Source organism: Centropristis striata, chromosome 2 (genome assembly GCF_030273125.1).
Source record: "Centropristis striata isolate RG_2023a ecotype Rhode Island chromosome 2, C.striata_1.0, whole genome shotgun sequence".
Classification (NCBI taxonomy): Eukaryota; Metazoa; Chordata; class Actinopteri; order Perciformes; family Serranidae; genus Centropristis; species Centropristis striata.
In genome coordinates, this window is record NC_081518.1 from 4,673,936 (window position 1) to 4,695,443 (window position 21,508).

At 36.3% G+C, this 21,508-nt stretch overlaps 1 protein-coding gene across 3 annotated transcripts; it reads left to right on the top strand.

Moving 5' to 3' along the window:
- Positions 1 to 996: 996 nt before the first annotated feature.
- On the top strand, positions 997 to 20,849 carry stk33 (serine/threonine kinase 33). Of its 3 annotated transcripts, none has more exons than XM_059349306.1 (12): positions 997 to 1,102; positions 9,945 to 10,061; positions 10,604 to 10,717; positions 10,868 to 10,972; positions 11,914 to 12,052; positions 15,693 to 15,778; positions 16,979 to 17,066; positions 18,415 to 18,490; positions 18,955 to 19,067; positions 19,170 to 19,255; positions 19,342 to 19,414; positions 20,423 to 20,849. In XM_059349306.1, the coding sequence occupies exons 2-12, from the start codon at positions 9,945 to 9,947 to the stop codon at positions 20,728 to 20,730; spliced, it is 1,305 nt and encodes a 434-aa protein (XP_059205289.1). In that variant the 5' UTR covers positions 997 to 1,102; the 3' UTR covers positions 20,731 to 20,849. The 3 variants fall into 3 exon arrangements, with proteins under 3 accessions (XP_059205289.1, XP_059205306.1, XP_059205297.1); XM_059349323.1 differs by having other exon boundaries at positions 11,917 to 12,052; XM_059349314.1 differs by lacking the exon at positions 997 to 1,102 and adding an exon at positions 5,238 to 5,256.
- The last annotated feature ends 659 nt before the right edge of the window (positions 20,850 to 21,508 follow it).

A 21,508-nucleotide genomic window follows, 5' to 3' on the forward strand; every position in this document is an offset into this window, starting at 1 on the left:
CTATATTATATTTACAAAAAAAAGAGAAAACAAAACAAATGCATTTTAGATTTATTTTCCATTTTTCTGTAATATTTATAGCTATCTTGCATTTGGAAAAGAAGGATTTTACTGTTTGCGACGCGTCAGCAGGATATGACCAAGGGATCAAAAGTTTAAGATTTATAGCCTAGTATTTTTTATTTCTAATTGTGCACTGCAAAAAGGGTGTTTCTAAAAACAAGATAAAAACCTATAAATCTATAAATAAGCATAGTGTACGCTTATAATAAGAAATTAACTTTTAAAACAAAATAAATTGAAGCTGTAAGCAGCGATGAACTGGCCCGAGCAGAGTGACCTGACAATTATTTGTTTCTTACCAAGATAAAAAAAAACTTTCGATTTAGAAGTGTTAGATAATTTATCTTGTTTTAAGAGTTAATTTCTTATTTTAAGCGTACAACATGCTTATTTCTAGATTTAACAATCTTAATTCAAGAAATCTTGTCAAGTGAAATTATCTGTCCATGCAGCAAGATCATTTCCCTCAAATTTAGTGTTTTTATCTTGTTTTTAGACACCACTTTTTCCCCCAGTGTATGTATTTTTCATGTATATTTATGCCTGTTAATCACTTTAAATTACCTTCTGTTGAATGGTACTATACAATTATAGAAAAAAAAATTTTTTTGTAATATTTACAGTTACATCTCGTTTATAAACTGGAATGCAAAGTGCTGACTCCCTAATATCACCTTTATCTGATTTCTGAACTAAAATAATCGCAGTTAATTGTTCCAAAAATGAGACAAAATGCTCCAATGTTGTCCACTAGATGGTGACTAAGGACCAGGAAAAAGACAAGGGGCCACAGGGAAGAAGTGGCTCTCCATTCACTCAGACAGAGGACAGTTAATGGTTATTGTGCAGGTTGTAAACCAGAGAGACCTGCAGCGTCCCGCTTATCTCACGAGGCAGATCCACTTCACGTGGGTGGGACACACATGAGTCACCAGAGGCGCTGCAGACCCTTTTTGTCCCTCTTCGCTTCCTCTACTCTCTCACCGAAAAACTTTCTGTGAACACCAACCTGCTGAATGAAAATAATCCACTATGAGAGGTAGGAAACTTTTGATTTTTTTGTCCTCTCTTTTTACACTCACATCGTATGCAAGCTACATTTACATGTTTATTGTGTTTTTAGACGTTTTTCACCCGTCAGTATGTTGGTAAAAGCATACTTCATGTTTCGTTGCCATGGCGACGTGTGCCGCGGTGTAACCATAGCTTACTTAAAAAAAATGTGTCAAACTTTTATGAACTATTTCATGTTTTAGCAAGAGGAGAGTTAACTTGTGTTGTTGTAGCATTAGGACACGGTCAGCAGGCGTTTGTCAATATGTCTTTTTATAAAGGCGTTAATTAATTAACTTAGCTAACATTATCAGCTTGCTCTGTGAGGTAAAGAGTAGTGGTACTATGTAACTAAGTACTAGTGGTGGAAATAGTATTCAGATCCTTCACTTAAGTCAAAGTACTATTACCATACTGCAGAATTACTCCACCTCAAGTAAAAGGCCTGCATTCAAAACCTACTAAAGTAAAAGTACAAAAGTACCAGCATCAAAATGCATCAAATTTGCTGAATCAGTGAATTATTTTAAGTCACTTCTCAAAACACTTTTTTACAGACTTGCATTCATGTGATGTTGGTCCTTCTAACTTGTGAGGTATGTATATATATATGTATATATATATATATATATATATACATACCTCACAAGTTAGAAGGACCAACATCACATGAATGCATATGTATATATATATATATATATATACATACACACACACACACACACACACACACACACATATATATATATATATATATATATATATATATATATACATATATGTATGTGTGTATATACAGTACAGGCCAAAAGTTTGGACACACCCATCTCATTCAATGCGTTTTTCATTATTTTCATGACTATTTACATTGTAGATTCTCACTGAAGGCATCAAAACTATGAATGAACACATATGGAATTATGTACTTAACAAAAAAAGTGTGAAATAACTGAAAACATGTCTTGTATTTTAGATTCCTCAAAGTAGCCACCCTTTGCTTACTAGAATATAAGACATGTTTTCAGTTATTTCACACTTTTTTGTTAAGTACATAATTCCACATGTGTTCATTAATAGTTTTGATGAATTTACAATGTCAATAGTCATGAAAATAAAGGAAAAACATTGAATGAGAAGGTGTGTCCAAACTTTTGGCCTGTACTGTATGTATATGTGTATGTGTATATGTATGTATATATTTCTATTTCTTCTTAATTGTTAGTTTCTTATTTTTGCATGAGTTTTATCCATGCTAGTTCTGTCAAAGCACTGTTTTTAAAGGTGCTATGTGAACATCATTAAGTAAAGTACAAGTATCTCAAAAGATAGTTATCTTAGCGTTATGTGAGGGAAATTATGGTTTTGGATTTTCCCATTAAATGTAACCTAATTAACTCTAACTGCAGAAATATCCATTTAGTAACATTTCAGATCAGGAAGATACCTTCATTGATCCATATAGGTTAACTAACTAACCTAATTAGTTTGACTTGCACAGCTGGATCAGTTGATGTAGATAATGTGGTGACTCCGAATATCTATGTGTTTTTTTACGTTTACATATTCTTTTTTTTCTAAATACATGGAGAGAATCCATCTACAATCTCATTGTACTTAAGTGTAATAACCATAAAGATCTTTCTGATTCTGATAGCCGTAGCAAACACAGCAAAAACCATGTTGTTTGTAGCCAAAATTAACAGGAAGCATACCACCTGCCACCAATAAAACCAGCAGTAATACAAAATGTACCATAAAATCGACATTTTACCTCCAACACTGACTTCTGAGTGTTTTATAAACTCCTTGCTCTAAATATACCACTGCTTCTTTGCGTCATGCACTTAAATATCCCCTTTCTTTGCCTACCTAATGCTGTAATTATCATTTATTGTGCGTTAGAGTCTGACAATGATGGTAAAAGTTCTAATTTGGATGTTTTGAGCCAGTTAAAGCCTCATCACGTGTCATGTTTTTAAATCTGCTTAGGTCTTTAGGTTATTTTGTCCTGTATCTTTTGTTCTAGCTAACGGGTAACAAAAAAACATTTTTAAGTGAAGAGCGTCAACTTTATCAGCTTGGCAGTTGGACAACAAATGATTTATAACTGAGGGTGTAGACATCTGTGTATTCTGATACGGATGTGCTGAGTTCTCTCCGGGTTGTCATTGAAATGAATTTGATTTGTTCTTGTTTCTGCTATGGCCTACATTTTTCTAGATGTCTGCCCTCCTAGCTTCCCAAGGCTGAGCCCAGCAAGGGCAGAGATTAGCCTTAACCAGGATTAAACCAATGAGAAAATTTGAATTTGTTGGCCCTTATCTCCGAGCAACATGTGGAGTGCTCTGAGCAAATGGCAGAATTTGATCTTTTCCTTCCTTTTGGCGAAGCATGTTTTCTTGGCAATAGACACTTATCAAACATGACCATTGGAGACAGAAGGAAGTCTCGGAGCGGCCTTTAAATGATTTGTTTACAGGGACACTACATGCATTACTTGTTTGCTGAGTGTAGGAATAGCAACCTAAAGCACCTCCTTTTTGTCAGTCCTGTAGTACATCAGCCGTCTGGTATATTTTCACAGCTCTTTAGTAAGTCTGTTGTATCCTTTAATGGCTTAATGTTGATGTCTTCGTGGTATTTTACATTTAGACCACAAGCTTTGATAATCTCTCTGCATAATATTAGGAGTCACCTCATAACTTAGTGAAGTAGATGGGCTCTATATTTGCATTCTAAACATGCAATTTCTTGCCTCATCAGGTAATGTAATTCCACGCTTCATTAGGACTGTGAAGTTTATCATTTGTCATCAAAGCCAAGCTGTCAATAAATGATTAAGTTTCACATGAGGAAAATGTAATATTTGGGCTCAAGCAAAACGGATAGCAGTGTACATTTTAATTGCAGTAAGTAAGATTCTGTTTTAGTTTGATTTTCAGGCTGTATTTTAGCGGCGGCTTGTTACAGCCCGAGGCGCCGTCATTAAAGAGCTGCTTAAGCCTAATTTATTCTGCTATTTATTCCATTAAAGAAAGCAAAGGGCCTGTGCAATAATTGAAATGTGTAATATCTTGATGGTCTGGTTGAGATTGAAATGTGGTAACTGTTTTGACATTGTTGTTGCAGCAGCATATGCCATTTGTTTCTGGGATAAGCTGCAGTTCACATTTGCTCCAGTTGTTCTGCTGGCAAATGCCTCTTATAGATTGTATTAGAGCTGCAAAAAAATGATTTTTTTCCTTCACTGATTAATCTGTCAATTTTAAAAATGAATCGGTCTATAAAATGTCACAAAATACGGATAATTATCAATCATTTTCCACATCTTCACATATCTTGTGTGGCTAGAACAACAGTCTTTCAGTTCACTATGCAGCACTGCAAAAAACAAACATCAATATAACACATGAAATGATAATTACAGTATAAGTGAACAAAGAAAGATGGATATTTAAGGTGCAGAGGTGCCTTTATTTTGAAGTTAGAAGGCAGTTTAGAGTTCTCTTTGCAGATGGGAAAAGCCATTTTTTGAAACAAGATTTCTTGACCTTTTGGGCAGAAATTGTTGTCAATTACTTTTGGATTAACTCATCAATATATTTTTAGCATCTATCACTTGTGTTCTACTGATAGACTATGTCCTACTTGCAGGTTAAACTGGTAGATCCAAACAGTATTTTCCATTTATACAACACTGTCAGAATAGTGTTAGTCCTGTTCAAGAGTTTTGTAGTGTGGGATGTACAGAACACTGCTGTCTCTTGGGACTAGTGCCACTCTTATAGGGGTTGGTAGGGTGAGGGAAAGAGTAAATATATATTACCTCGAGTTAATGAAAGACAAGCAGGTTTAATGGAAGAAAAGTTACACAGGATCATGATCAGGAGTCATCCTTTGTGTCTCCACGCTCTCTTTCTTCCAAAGGCACATTGATTTTGTGTGCTAAGTTCTTAGACAGTGTCCCCCACACTCCCTGTCATTAGGCACTACTTATATTTGTTCACTCAGTTGTGTAAATAAACTAAAATTGCTGTTTGACAGAATGATGGAGAGATGAGGCAAGTGTGGGCTTGACTTGTGATGAACCGTCGGCTCTAATTACTTCCTGCTGAAACTGGAGATGAGGCAATGTAAAAGGTGGACCACAGCCTGTGTTTCCTCAGGGTTGGCTACTGATATTAGCTTGTCTTTCAGCGTGTCTCTGTATGAACAGAGACCTTTATATTTTTAACTAGGGCCGGTATCACCTCAATGCAAAACATATAGCAGCTAGCGGCTAGTGTGGTAGCTAGCGTGGATTGTGTTTTACTTAAAAAACCAAAGTATTCTAGTTTACAGAAGGTCTACCTACCTATAGGCTACCTGAATTTATGAAATGTACTATATTTCTAAATATGCTATTGCTACACTTAATGGCAAAAATTACACTAGTCTGTTGGACTTGAACAAAAATAAACAATATTTTTATTGCTTAAGCTTATGTATTCTGTCATTATTCAATGGTATACTAAAAATCCATGTGAAAAAAATTACTTCTCACTGTTCTCAGGTAAAACATTTATATGTGATTAAAATGCCATTGATAAAAATAAATATACATTTGTTAAAAAATGTATAATTTTACAGAATATAATCAAACATAATGGTTTTCAACAATGTATAAATAACAAAATCTAAATGAGAATTGATGAGAAAAAATGGTTAAATGTTACGGTAATTAATTGTTTGCATTAAAATATGTGTATATTTTAATAAAATACATTTTGCTGATACCCGCTAACGTTGAGCATATTTAAGTGCTTGCCAAAAAAACCTTTCGTTGTTTTTTATTTCTAATTAAAAATGTGTTACGGTAATGATTTTTTTTCTCACAGTATCTCTAAAAATGTCAGAAAATACCTAATTTTTCAAATAGATGATAAACTCATATTAAACAGTGCCTTTAGATTGTATATGTTATAAAAAGTCAAATAAAATATGTATTCAATGCTCTTGGATTTTTGTTATGAGCTGCACCATGTTCATGAGAATCATTCAGATGTAGCTTTTTAAAAAGGCTTTTAATTTCATGTCAGTACTGATATACAGGTACCTGGACAGAGTATTTAGCCTAATGGAAGATTTTTTTAGGTGGCACAGAGGCAAATGTTTTACCTCCCACTGCTGAGAGATTTTATTTCCAGCAATTTTGTCCTGTAGCAAACACAATTGGCCAAGTTGCAAGCCAGGAAAGGATCTTGACCTTGTCACTGCATTAGTGATTCTTTAGTGTTGTTTGGGTCAGATCCACAGCAGAGTGGTGGGATTAAGGAGGAATAGCTGGAACCTCCTGCCTGTTGCAGTCCACTCTGTTGTTAGAGTTTCTTACTGTTTGCTTTAAGAGAATTGGTTGCTTTTCTCACTATTATTTCCAACATTTCTTTATAACTTAACCCTTTATAGGGCACTCCTGGAAAGTGAAAATGTCAACCCTGAAGTGTTATTGGAGGATATTACAAGACTTTTTGCAAAAAAGTGTCATTTTTAAGAAATAAGAAATATCATAAACATAAATACCATAAACGCCCAATGTAACATCTATGTCACACCACAGATCTTTGACATTTAGGGGTAGTATTTTTTTTAAAAACATCAGAAATGTGTTCTATGTGGTTCACGTATAGAACACATCCTTTAAGGATAACTATGGGTTAAAAAACTGCTCAAACCAATTGTTCGATTATCAAAATAGTTGACGATTAATTTACTGCTATTTATTATTATTATATTTTTCTCATCTTCAGCTCGTCTACTTCTGACATGAGGACAAAATAATAACATAAAATAGGCACACACACAGGAGCATAAATGGTAATAAATAACAAGAGCCATTAAAAACAAAAAAATATCATTTTATTATTATTATTATTATTTTATTTTATTGCTACTGTCCAATAACTACTACTACTACTACTACTACTACTACTACTACTACTACTACTAATAATAATAAAATTATATTTTTTAGTTTTTAATGGCTCTTGTTTTTATTACCATTTATGCTCCTGTGTGTGTGCTTATTTTATGATTATTGTTCGATTAATCGAATAATTGTTGCAGCTCTAGTTTTGTTGTTGGGTCCAAGCTGCAGTCTACACACCTAAAGTCATTAGTTTTAAAAAATTACAAACAAGTAATCTATTTAGTGTTGTGACCTGTGGTTTGATCTGTGCTTTTAGAATCACAGGTGTAGAGATTGCACGTGGACAACCTCATGCTTAAAGCAATTTAAGACTCGTGTCTGTTAGTGACCTATTTAAGGTCAGACTTCTCAACCTGACCTGACCCCGATATCCAATTTCCTTTGCATCTGTGATCTCGGGCACAGGACCAGACACCTCTGTCTTGGAGACACCTGAGATGCACAGGACCCTCCCCCCCCCCCCCCCCCCCACCACCACCAGTCACATCAAGTCCCCAGTGATACACTCATCACATGCTTCTGTCTTCCACAAACGAGCTGTGATTGAGGTGATTGGAATTTCCAGAGGCTGTCACAATCGTTTTGATTGGAAAATAGACAGAAGATAATGGGAGAGACAGGCCTGTTATGAGAGCCCTGTCAAGGCTAAAATAATGCATCAGAGTGAAGAGGTTAAAGACACCGCTTCCTTGTTAATAATTAATTGCTGTGCATGTGGTGGATCCACTTCATCGCTCCCAGTCATCACTTGATAATTGCTTTACATTTAATTTGGCTTTAGAGACTGTTTTTCAAGCTGGGTAAATTGTGCTTAAAGTTAATATGAGCTCAGACTGAGACAGAAGTTTGGTAACAAACCATTGATAGAAAAAAAAAAGACAAGTTAGACTAGGAAAAGTAGAGATTCAGTGATTCTGTACACTAGTTTTTGCAGTGTAGACCAGGGATGGGCAACTTAAATGCTGCAGGGGGCCACAATTTTTCATGTTCACTACCACAGGGCCACATATAGGACCGTGCACTTAACCAGATATGATGAAACTGCAATTTTAAGTATGTTTACAGTGCAGTAACTTAACATATTTCATGCTCAAATGCATGTTTAACAGTATAAGTAGGAATACAAAAGGTTTGAAACAAATAAAAAATAACCAATTACTGAGATTTCTTTTTTTTTCAGTGCAAGAACAGCAGACCAACATCAATTGCAAGAAGTAATTTTGTATATTTTTACACTGCACGTTTAAGATTTCATGCTTGAATGCATGTAGTTGTACTGAGGGCCACTTCAAGTGAGGGTGCGGGCCGTATGTGGCCCTCGGGCCTCCAGTTGCCCATCCCTGGTGTAGACTAACTTCATGAGCTAATTTGAAAATTAAGTCTTCCAGTGCTGGTATGCTAAGGCCTAAAATATGTTGTTATTGTCACACTTGCACAAAACTAGCAGGGATGATTGCTTCTATTAGAGAATATTTGTGTTTCTTCTGGTGGTCTGTAATATTGTATTTTGAGATATTGACAAACAGGAAACAATACTCTTGATTTGGTATATTGGATGTTTCTGGAATAAATGAATTGTCCCCATCAGTTTTGAAATAATGAGTCAATTGACAGAAAGTGGATCATTGTAATAATAATGGACAACTGATAATTGTCATTTTAATCTCAAATGTCTCAAATGTCAGAATTTGTTATGTCTAAATTTCTGAATTGTTTAATTTAATTCATACTTAATTAAAATAAATTGCCAATAATAACATTTTGATTAAAGTAAATGAAGGCCGTACCCATGCTCAGTTATGGCTCATAAGTTGTTGCTGCAATTTTTTGGGCTGATACTATTTGTTACACAAATTTGGTGCTTTTACCACTCAAGAATTTATAGAAATGCTCAAAAATCCCTCCAGAATACCACATTAATACACCAAGAGCTTGAGGAACAATATAGAAAAATCCCTGCTGTTATTTGGTCTCAAAAACTTTTGATGTTTTTGAGATTGCTGCAATAATTGCATTTTTTTTTCATTTCATTCGGCGATTAGATTTTGAGCACAAACTGCTCAAAAACCCAGTAATTCCAATTTTTGTAATTCCAGGGCTGGATAGGGACCCCTGTATGCAGAAAAAAAATTAGTAGGTGAAAAAAACAAATTTGCACTGCATAAGAAAAACTACAGTACAAATACTACCCATTTTTATTCAGGTATCTTGAGGTCAGAGGTCAAGGATTTCCTTTGAAAATGGCCTTATCAGTTCCCTTCCCTGTCATGACATGTTTGGTATCAATCGATTCTTTAGGTCAGGGATGGGCAACTGGAGGCCTGTGGGCCACATACGGCCCGCACCCTCCCTTGTAGTGGCCCTCAGTACAACTACATGCATTTGAGCATGAAATCTTAAAAATGCAGTGTAGAAATGCACAAAATTACTTCTTGCAATTAATGGTCTGCTGTTCTTGCACTGAAAAAAAAAAGAAATCACAGTAAGTGTTATTTTTTATTTGCTTCAAACGTTTTGTATTCCTATTTATACTGTTATACATGCATTTGAGCATGAAATATGTTAAGTTACTGCACTGTAAACATATTCAAAATTGCAGTTTCATCATATCTGGTGAAGTGCACGGTCCTATATGTGGCCCTGTGGTAGTGTCCATGAAAAATTGTGGCCCCCTCCAGCATTTAAGTTGCCCATCCCTACTTTAGGTCTTCTAGTTGCATATGATACAAATACTTACACTGTGGCAATATATTCCTCTCCATGACTGTTTTCACACAGATTTTTCAACTAATACAACTAATAAAGTTGTCAAAGAAATTCAGGTATTATTTGAGATAATGACTACTCTCTCTTCCATCTCCAGATGACACAAGTCTATGTTAGTGGATCAGGTGTGAACATGGTGTCCTCGTGGAGCAGCAGGGACACCCTGAAGAGGAATGTGCCCATAGTACGGCTGGAGGATGATGCTGACCTCAGGGTATGGAGAGCTTCTTGACATGATACCACTGCAGTCCTGTGTTGTGCTACGAGGCCACCACTGAAGAAGTCACACATACTCACTGGTGACCTCTATAGTACACTCTTATCTGCACCAGAAGGGGATCAAACTTCACTTTGCTGCTGTATAGGCCCCCTTCACTGGGGAATTTGACTGCTCCCTTTGCCAAATCCGAAGCAGCCAGTGCTCAGCCTTGCATGCACACAGATAATGATCAAGTTAATTAGACCTGAGATTGAACGAACTGCAGCAGCAACTTAATCATTTGTAACTTGATTAGAAATACTATATTCTGCACCTCCAGAGACCTGAAAATGTTCCGTTTTTTCAAAGGGCTTGAAATTAGGATGTACTTTGGAATTCAGGTCTTGAGTTAAGACATAATGTTTTTGTAATCCAAAACAGGGAAATGATCCTAAAGTCTTACACACAAGCTCAAGGGAAATCCTCTGCTGTCTCTGACTGACAGTGAGTAGGTGTAGATTACAAATGTATTAATGTTTTCTTTCTTATCCCCATAGGAAATCTATGAATTTGGAAGGAAATTGGGTCAAGGTAGCTTTGGAGTTGTTTACGAAGCCACCCATATAGAGACACAGACAAAATGGGCTATTAAGGAGGTTTGCAGACCAGCGGTGAGTGCATTTGCCATCTCTCTGGGAGGCCTGGTTTTTAATGTGATAAAAAGTTGCACTAATAAAGAGAGTTTAATGTTTGGAGGGAAACAAATGGCCACAACCACACAGAAACTCCATCAGCTGTGATTTGACTTTCTGTCGCTTCAGGCTGGAAGTTGGAAAGCCAAGATGCTGGACCACGAAATAAACATTCTCAAACAAGTGAATCACGATCACATAATACATCTCCAGAAAGTCTACCACACAGCTAAGGTGAGCATTACTAACCTGTATGTAACAAACTCACAATAAGCCGCATTAAGTGAGGGGGATACGTGCATGTAGGGCTGCACAATTAATCGAGTTTTAATCGTGATCACGATTTTGGCCGCCACGATTAAATTAACCTGATAGTCGGCGATATTTGCATTTTAAAATGCGGCTCTCCTGCATATCTAATCAAGCACTTTCTACACCAGTAGTCCTCCAACCACCAGGGGGCGAACACATAGTTAAGGTTTCATGTAGCTATAAACGCTATAAAGCTAAATAACGAGCGATCGCTAAACAGGATATGATGTACAACAACAACTCGCGCCATTTGTAAAAGCTGGTGAAGCAGTGTAGGCAACTTAGCGACTTTGTTGCTATATTTAGCGACTTTTCAGACCTCCTTAGCGATTATTTTTCAAAAAAGCGACAGGCGACAAATCCAGCGATTTTTTCTGGTGTTATTGGAGACTTAGAAGAGTAAGAACGAGTTGAAGCGGCCCAGTCCTCCTGCAGCAGTCTTTCCCAGCTGCAGAGCCGGAGGGGATGTTAACCCCTTAGCGTCCAGTCTGCAAATTGCTAATAGGCTAACAGTTAGCTCTGTAGCAGTACAGTGTGTATGTGCTGCTGCTGCAGGAGGTGTTCACTTAGCGATCTCTGTTTGTTTACAACAAGCACCAGACACTAAAAACTGTTCCTATTGTTTGTATAAAAGTAGTGCAATAAAAATCCAGATGTTTCCCTAACATGATGAATAATCGTGATTAATAATCGTGATTACAATATTGATCAAAATAATCGTGATGATCATTTTGGCCATAATCGTGCAGCCCTACGTGCATGCATATCCTAATCTCCTCATCAGCATAAATATCATAAATATTACTGATAAGCAAACACAACTTGACTGTATAGTCAGATGCATTTTCTCTGCTTGTTTCTAGAAGGCTTATTTGGTTACTGAGCTGTGCGTTGGAGGTGAACTGAAGCAGCTGCTGCAGCAGAAAAAGTTCTTCACTGAGGATGAAACAAGGCATATCATCTGTAGCTTAGCTGACGCCGTTGTCTACCTTCACAAAAGAGGTAATTTCATTCTACACATTGACATTTCAATAGCGTTACAAATCATCTTAATGCTAGCTGACAATCATTTTTTATGACCTCTCGTGATTGGATTCCTCACATTGCTTCTTACTACAACCTGATGTGGTTGCTATTGCATCAGGCAGAAAACTTGTAACCAGAAGACTGAAACAGTGCTATTTACAATAACTTGTTGTTAAGTTCCTTTATATTTTTAAAGTAATTACACTTTAGTGTGGTTTTGGTCTAGGTTATTTTAGATTTTTAAATGAGATATGCAGGTGCAAATAGGAAAACACCTCCGTCCTGTGTGTGCTCGAGTTACAAGCTTGGGTAGGCAGCTTTTTTTGTTGACATCATCGGGCAAAAGTCCATAACAACCTCTCAACATATTACAATTCAAGTGGTCTGAGGAAAACTAGACATCTGCGCCTCCTCCTGGCTCTGTTTTCAGGCTTTAGAAAATCAAGTCTTTGGTCAATCACAGTTCAAGAAGGTGTTCCTATTGGCTGTTCTACAAATGCAGATGCATGCATGTGTCTTTTCTACCAAAAATTCCAGCAGGGGGCGCTAAGTTTGGCTCCAAAGATATCTGTCCATTCATTTTAATGCAAAATTTGAAAACTTCTCACTTGATTTATTACCTCAGAAATGTTTTTCAGAACAACACTATGGTCTCAATCACTAGTAAAAAATCTTCTTCAAGACAATTTGATGTTAATAGTGTAAATCAGGCATGTCCAAACTATTCCACAAAGGGCCGTGTGGCTGCAGGTTTTCGTTTCAACCAAGCAAAGGCACACAGTTGGACCAATCAACTGTCTGAAGACTGAGATCAGTTGATTAAGTGAGTCAAGTCTGGTGCGCTGCTGCTTGGTTGGAACGAAAACCTGCAGCCACACTGCCCTTTGTGGAATAGTTTGGACATGCCTGCTGTAAATAATGGCCCCATTTAGAAGAAAATAGAAGATAAAGAATCGTATGATTTGGGGCGTGGCTAACTTTGATTGACAGGTCACTAACAAGGCGAGCCGTCATCAGAAGAGAAGCAGAACAATGCGTATCCACGGCAACGTGTCAATAAAGTTATATATAACGTTATATAGATATAAAAAAGGACGTTTAGCGGTTTGGTCTCATAACTTTGACCCTTTCACTTTATTTTCACTTAATGACAGTTTATTTGAACGTTTTGTTCATTAAAAAAGTCTTGTTCAGCGTTTGGACTAACAGACACTCCAAGGAGTCGCTGCTCAGTTTTTGAGGTAATTAACGTACATTTTTTGTTTTTTTTTTGCTTGCAAAAGTTAACATCCCAGTTAATGCTAACATGAATTAGCAGTGACTTCTCTCAGTCAGGTGTCACGCTTCCAACGTGCAGTCCACAAACCAATTGGTGACGTCACCGTCACTACGTCCATCCATCCATTCTTGTCCGCTTATCAGGAGCCGGGTTGCGGGGGCAGCAGGCTAAGCAGGGGATTCCAGGCGCCCCTCTCCCCAGCCACAACGTCCAGCTCCTCCTGGGGGACCCCGAGGCGTCCATTATTCATATACAGTCTATGGGAAGCTGCAGGAGGAGGGCTGTATTTTCAAATTCTTGCACCTTTTGTTTCCTTTTCCAGAAAACTGCCTCCCCCCTGTTATAATTGAACCACGGTGACATTATTCAGCTCAAATTGTGCTCATTTCGATAAAAGACTAATAATAAACTGCTTCCAGGAGGAAAAAAAAACATGATAAACATTTTAATTAAATCTCCATGTTTTATTTGGAAATACCATTTCGTCTTTTAATAGTGAAATCTGTGGTTAGAGGTAATTTAGGACATTGCCTGGCAATGAGGCATCATTACATGTGGTTAATGGCTAATTTACAATAAGCTAGGGAGCAATACTGATTAATAGCTGTGTTTTCACATGGAAAGTCCCTCCGTGCAGGTTTTCCTGACCTCTATAGAGACTAATGATATTAATGAGAGAGTGATGACTTTGAATCAGGCAGCCAGACCAAATGACCAATCATGAAATTTGAATTTTTGGGGGTTTCCTCAGATTATTAGACTACTGTTTGTCACATTTAACTGTTAATCAGCTGTGATTTGAGCCTTAATGCCAACACGTCCTGGTAACATTTTGCATGTCCATGTTACTATTAACTCTACAGTTCCAATTGTTTTATGATTTCAGAGTGAGAGATTGAAATACAATGCACAAAAAATAGTTATAGTTGGAAATATGATGTGATTTCCTCCTTTTAGCAGTAATATTAAATAAACAAAACCAAAAAAAGTGCAGAACAAATGAGTGTATGTGTGTGTTTTTAACAGTATGTATAATTATTAAATAAAAAAACATATAAATATGAAATTGAGAGTTCAGCAGCCAGCAAGCAGTCGTAAAAACAGGTATCATTGAACAAAAAATATGTGAAATGGATGAAGGAAAAAGGACATTTTCAGGTGTTTGTTTTGTGCACACCAGTTGGTATAACTTACCTTTCACACACCATCTACACTGTTGCGTTTTATAATTGGTTGCTTCAAACAGTGCAGTGAAAAGGACTGCCCAGGGCAAATTGTACTTTTCCTCCTGCCTTCTCTCACTCCACCAAGTTTTGTTAACGAGGCCCTTCAGCCTCGACCACAGTAAGCAAGCTAAACACATCACTGTGTTACTGTTTGCAAAACATAGTTCATTCTGCTAACTGAATCATGTTGCACTTAACTCTGACCATAGAGATTATTTATTCCTCCAGAGCTATGCTTATAACTTATGATTTTAAGTATGAAACATTTTGGTTTTATTGAGGAAATCAGAGTTTTGTAATCACATTTGATCCATTGTGATATAAATGTGTAGTTATAAATATTGATTGCAACAAATAGAGAGGTCTAATATGCAGAGATTTCATCAAAACTATGTATAGACTCATACAAAAAAAAGCATAAATGACTATGCAAAGGTACCCAAAAGGCTGCTTTCTTAAGTAACTAACTTTCTTAAGTATATTTAACACTATTTTACATGTTTATATATTATATCATCCAATTCTAACACTGGACACTGAAAAAAGAAGAATAAATAAAATAAAAAGCTGACCTCTGGAGTCCATGAAAGCCGTTGTGGCTTGAAACTCCATACCAGATTTAAAAAAAAAAAAAGATATTCGGCCAAGTAAAACTGGAGATAATGTCAAATATATTTAGTATAAAAATATAAAACTAGATATTATGCTCATTTTATGAGCATAATACACATGTACATGCACATGTACATTTCTGTGTGTGAAACATATTTTTCAAGATCAGATTTTATGTTTTCCTTTGTTTCTTTTGGGTTCAACATATTCATCAAGTAAGTCAAAGTTAAAAATTAATTATCAGGACATATAGGTGAGGGTTAAACATCAGTGCTGTATGTTCAGTCTCAGACAATTTCTAAACCATTTAAATAGGGAAGAAATAAGAAATAATTAGCTATATGACACCATCTCTAAATCATTCCAAGCATTGGTTTCTACATTATATGTTTGAAAAAAAGGGTTTTCATATCGGAAAACGTACAATATATGGGCTCTACTTTAACTGCTTTCAAACCCATTATGTCTGTGTAAAAGTTACCCTCTTCATATCTTACAGACATAGTGCACCGGGACTTGAAACTGGAGAACATACTTGTGAAGAATGATCTCGATGCGGATGATGGCGGCAGGATTAATATCAAGGTAAGACGGACACACAAACTGTTCAACTTTTCCGCCTAACCGCTTCTTATCCGTTCTCTCTTGGACTGAGTACAAACCTCTGATGGGCACTTTTTCTTCAGCCACTATCTCCTCTATATTTAGTAAATACTGCCTCATTATGGAAGACTCCCTCTGGTCTTCCGTTATAGTATACCTTTACAGAGAAAGACTCAACTGGATCTTTAAACAAATTACCAGCTGAGCACAGCATGTTGTGTGCAGTGACAATGAGCCAAGCCGAAGCAGAAACCTGGTGTGTGAGCTAAAACAAGGCGAGACCACAGCATCAGTGTCCCTGTTTCTCTCTGGTTTTATCTCTTTGTCTCACAAACACATGCACAAACACCCACATACTTTACATGTATGAAAGTGTTGTCATGGCACAGCATAAATTACTTTTATTTTTTTATTTATTTTGTTCCTTTCATGAAGGTGGACAACAAAATGTGAACAGAGACAAACTCTACACCTTCATGATTAGAAAGGAGCAGCAAGAAGAAAACATTTCTTATATCTGTCTGCCCCCTACTTGAACAATAAAAAAAGATGGTCTGACACCACATACAATTGATTTTCAGTAGCCTACACCAACAAAACTTTGATTATAACAAAACACTTAAAACAACAAAAACAAACAAACGAGACAAAAAAAAAAAAAAACCCATACAAGTACATGTTTACATCTCAAAAACAAAAGACCAAAAAACAACTGATCATAAACAATCAGTTTAAGTTTCCAGAACATATTGACATTTTTTTCTGCATTTGTACATTTTTTAAAATCCATTAATATCTGTACAACCTTTTAAATCCTGTAGTTGGGAATTCCATTTTTTTACACCGACAACCAAAACACACATTTGTTTCAATCTCTTCTTCTATGATTTTCATCTTCTGAAGTAAACACAAATAGCTTTTGCAGGTTTCCTGGTAAAACTCTGTTTCTGGCTTTGAACACGAGCTGGTCTTCTCTTCTGGCCTTTTTTTTTTTTTTTTTTTTTTTTTTGCTATTGTGATACCCTTTACAACTACGTGGACCTGTGCAGCCTTAGCAGCAAACTTGAGCCTTGTTTTCCTGACAAAAGAACCTTTAACAAAGACTTCAATGTGGGTTCTGTCAGCACATCTAAATCATGTTTATTTGTATCACCTTTTCCTTAAGTGCTATTCTTTATCTAGGTGACAGACTTTGGATTATCGGTGAAGACAGGTGGTGTCGGGATTGAGAACATAATGAAGGAGGCCTGTGGGACTCTTATCTATATGGGTATGACACCTATATCTCCTACAGCATGCTAGTAGGCTCAGGGATGGAGCTCTGAGGTCCTGTTCAGACCTGGCATGAACATTGGTGATCTGATTGCAACTGGACAGCTGTCAGTACAGGTGCAAATGCACTCAGGACGCATTTAGGACAGATTGAGATCTGATTGCTCAGATTACATTCAAAGGTGGTCTTTTAGCATGTTGTACACCAGGGGTCTCAAACTCAAGTTACCTGGGGGCCGCTGGAGGCAGTATGAAAATGACCAAAAAAATACTAAAAAGGACACAAAATGACAGAAAAAAACTAAATTACTTAAAAAAGACACAAAATTACCAAAAAAGACACAAAATTAGTTAAAAAAAGATACAAAATGACCAAAAAATGATACAAAATGACCAAAAAAGACACAAAATTACAAAAAAGACACAAAATGACCAAAAAAGACACAAAATGACAGAAAAAAACTAAATTACTTAAAAAAGAAACAAAATGACCAAAAAAGACAGAATTACCAAAAAGACACAAAATTATTTTAAAAAGACACAAAATGACCAAAAAAAGGCACAAAATTGTTACACAGCCAAAATGATTAAAAAATTAAAAAGCCAAATATATCACGATGCACCTGGGTTAAAATCATTATTATTTTAAGTTTGTAGTCTGTTTGACTCTGGTTGAGTTCTGAATTTGAACCTTTTAATCTGCTTCAATAATGTGTTTGAAGTGTCCTGATAAATATTTTTTAACAGATACTGACCAGCCATTGTGCAGCACTCAGCACCACTGGATATATCAAAGTAAACAAATAAGGTCACATTATTAATGTCGACACAGGAAGTGGTTGAAGAGTAATATGCAAACATGAGTCTTTTAATGATCACACAGAGGAGAGGAGAGAGGAACAGAGAGTATAAATAAAAATAAAAATACAAACGGAAATTCACTAGGTTATAGTGCCAAATGTACAAGAAAAAAATGTGCAGATTTAAGAGATTTAAAGTGGCAAATCTGCTCGAAAAAAGTCGCAGATTTACGAGACAATAGTGGGGGAAAAAAAGCAACTTTTTTTCTTGCAGATTCACCACTTTAAATCTCATAAATCCACAAGTTTTTTCTCGTAGATTTGACACCTTAATCTCGTAAACTTTTTTTCTCCAAATATTACCCCCCTCCCCCGGGTCCGTATGTTTTTTTACACATTCTGGCAGTATGTAATATCCTCCAATATTCTCTAGGGTTGAAATTTGGAATTTGCAAGTATTTCAATGAGTGCCTTATTAAGTGTTAAACATAGGTTTCATATCTCAGACACAGAAAAGTCATATATGTGTGTGTGCGTTGATTTCAGCACCTGAAATGATGAGCGGTCGTGGTTACAGCCAGTGGTGTGATGTTTGGAGCGTCGGCGTCGTTATGTATTTACTGTAAGTAGACAAACGCATAAACACACACAAAGATACATACATACATTTATTGTTATCTATGTTTTTTTACTACAAATTACATTTTTTGTTTTTATTAAATATATATGTATATATAATAAGTTAGGTATTTGTTATTTTTTATTGATTTTATTTATCTATTTATTTGTTTATTCATTTACTTATATTTATTTTATTATTTTATCTATTATTTTATAACAACCAATATAACAATTGTTTTTCTTTTGTTTGTTTATCTTTCCTTTTCAACTATATTTGCCAATTTCTTGGGGCAAGGTGCCTGTGGGAGGGGGGTGGGGGGGGGGGTTGGTATCTGTTCTGTAGTATGTTGTATTTACTTGCAATTACTGGTGTATGGAACAGTATTGTTTTTGTTTTATTAAAATGTAAAATCCAATAAATAGATTGTTAAAAAATACTGACGTCTGAGCTGTGTGTCCCTGTAGGCTGTGTGGGGAGCCTCCGTTTGTTGCCAAAACAAAGAAAAACCTACTTGAGAAGATTCTGAACAACGAAGTAGAATTCACTCAACAAATCTGGGCCACAGTCAGCGATGCAGGTGACACTTAATAATAAATAAATAAATACAGGAGGAAATGTTTGTGAAATGGTGCAAATCTATTTGTTGTTTTCACCGATTGGACCGTTTCTGTCCCAACAGCTAAAAATCTCCTGACTTGCCTTCTGAAGGCGGACCCCGCCTACCGCATGTCTGCTAATCAGCTCCTAGAAAACCCCTGGATCACAGTAAGGCTATGATTGTTCCAGCTGCATTCATAAACTTTACCAAATGAGTCACACGAGGAGCTCTTATGAGGTGCTCTGTCCAACAGGGGGACACTAATGTGCCGGCGATGCCGACCAACGTGCTGGAGATGATGCGCAACCACCTGGAACAGAGAGAGAGTAAGACAATGAGGACGATTTGACTTCATTCTAATAACTTCATCCAGGTCAAGAGGAGATCATTTGAATTAACATTGTGCAAGTGATAATATACGACAAGGTGTTCTGGTTTAAAAATAATTGAAGTAGAGGCAAAAGAATTCAGTTGAACCCTGTGTCGCTTTAAAAAAATTCCCTCTAGTTTCCTTAGACCAGTAGTTCTCAACCTTTTTGAAAAATTACATAAAATTAAGCAAAAAAAGACACAAATTACCCAAAAAAGACACAAAATGACCAAAAAAGACACAAAAAAAGACACAAAATTGCTAAAAAAAGACACATAGTGACCAAAAAAGACACAAAATGGCCCAAAAAAGAAACAAAGTCACCAAAAAAAGACACAAAATTTCTAAAAGAAGACACAAAATGACCAAAAAGACACAAAATTACTAAAAAAGGAAACAAAATGATCAAAAAAAGACACAAAATGACCAAAAAACACAAAATGACCCCCAAAAAAGACATTAAATGACCAAAAAGACTAAAACACATTAACACATGAACACTTTAATACAGTGGAGAGAGAACTGACTTCCAAAATGATTTGGCGACCCCAGAAATCATTTCACGACCCCAATCTATCTAAAAAGCCTAAAATATCACGATGCACCAGGGTTTAAATCATTATTATTTTAAGTTTGTAGTCTGTTTGACTCATGTTTGAGTTCTGAATTTGAACCTTTTGAACTGCTTCAATAATGTGTTTGAAGTGTCCTGATAAATATTTTTTAACAGATACTGACCAGCCATTGTGCAGCACTCAGCACCACTGGATATATCAAAGTAAACAAATAAGGTCACATTATTAATGTCTACACAGGAAGTGGTTGAAGAGTAATATGCAAACATGAGTCTTTTGATGATCACACAGAGGAGAGTAGAGAGGAACAGAGAGGCAGAGGAGGGAGAGAGATAAACTGGAGCCAAGTGAGGTTACTTGATGTTGTTATTGAAATTCATCAACAATAGGAACACAGACTCTGGAGGACTTGTCCCTCACCTCTTCTGAGGGCACGCTGGACTCATCCCCGCTCCCCAGGGAGGCTTCAACAGAAACAGAAGGCAACTGCAGGAGGCCTGCTGGGAGAGACAGCAGCTCCTGCTCAGCCTCTACATCTGCCAAGCCGGTACTGTGTCTGTTAGCTACAGCTCTACATTCTGACCTCACCTGCCCGTGTGTGTGTGTGTGTGTGTGTGTGTGTGTGTGTGTTTTATGCAAGACTTTATATGACTCCCAAATAATTTCAAAGATGTCAAGTCTCTACTCATCTGTTTAAGTACTTTTCCACCAGCTTACAAATCACTTGTGGTAATTATCTTGTTTTTAACTGCAACTATCTCATTAAGTAGATAACTCAGCAATTACAGCAAACCTGAATTACCAATTTGTTGAAGTTTTTTAGACATTTTGAGTCACCAACTTAGCAAGGTAACACAAGCAAGCAACATAACTGGTGCTGCATGAACCATAATAACAATAATATCATCTGCATCATAAGGAAAAAACATAGAAGATTAGGTATTAACCTAAACATTTTCCTATTAGACATTGTAAAGTTACTCTATGGTTTGGTACTTTAAAATCCCAGATACCATAAAGTTGCACATTTTATTTTAAAAAGTAATATATTAGTTGATTTTTCAGGAACAAACATAATGATTGGTTAAAGTAACTAATAAGAGCTTTATGGCATATAGATTTTCCAAGGCTAGTTTGGGACCCCTGTCCCTGGTTAGGCTTTTATGCATAAAAGACTAATTAACATACGGTATCAGTATTACTAAGCATACATCAGTTAAATTAGGCACATAATAAAAAGTGACGTTCTGGTACATGTGACATAATCTTACAATATTATTATCATTTTACAATCAATTTACAGGTGTTGCATGTGTGTTTGTGTGCCTGTTTGTATGCTCTCATATTCATGGCAGTATATGTATAAATGGGTGTGTGTGTGTGTGTGTGTGTGTGTGTTCTTGTACTTCCTACATAGTGAGGACCAGAACACGTTTTTAACCAACAGAGTGAGGACATTTCAGCCGGTCCTCACT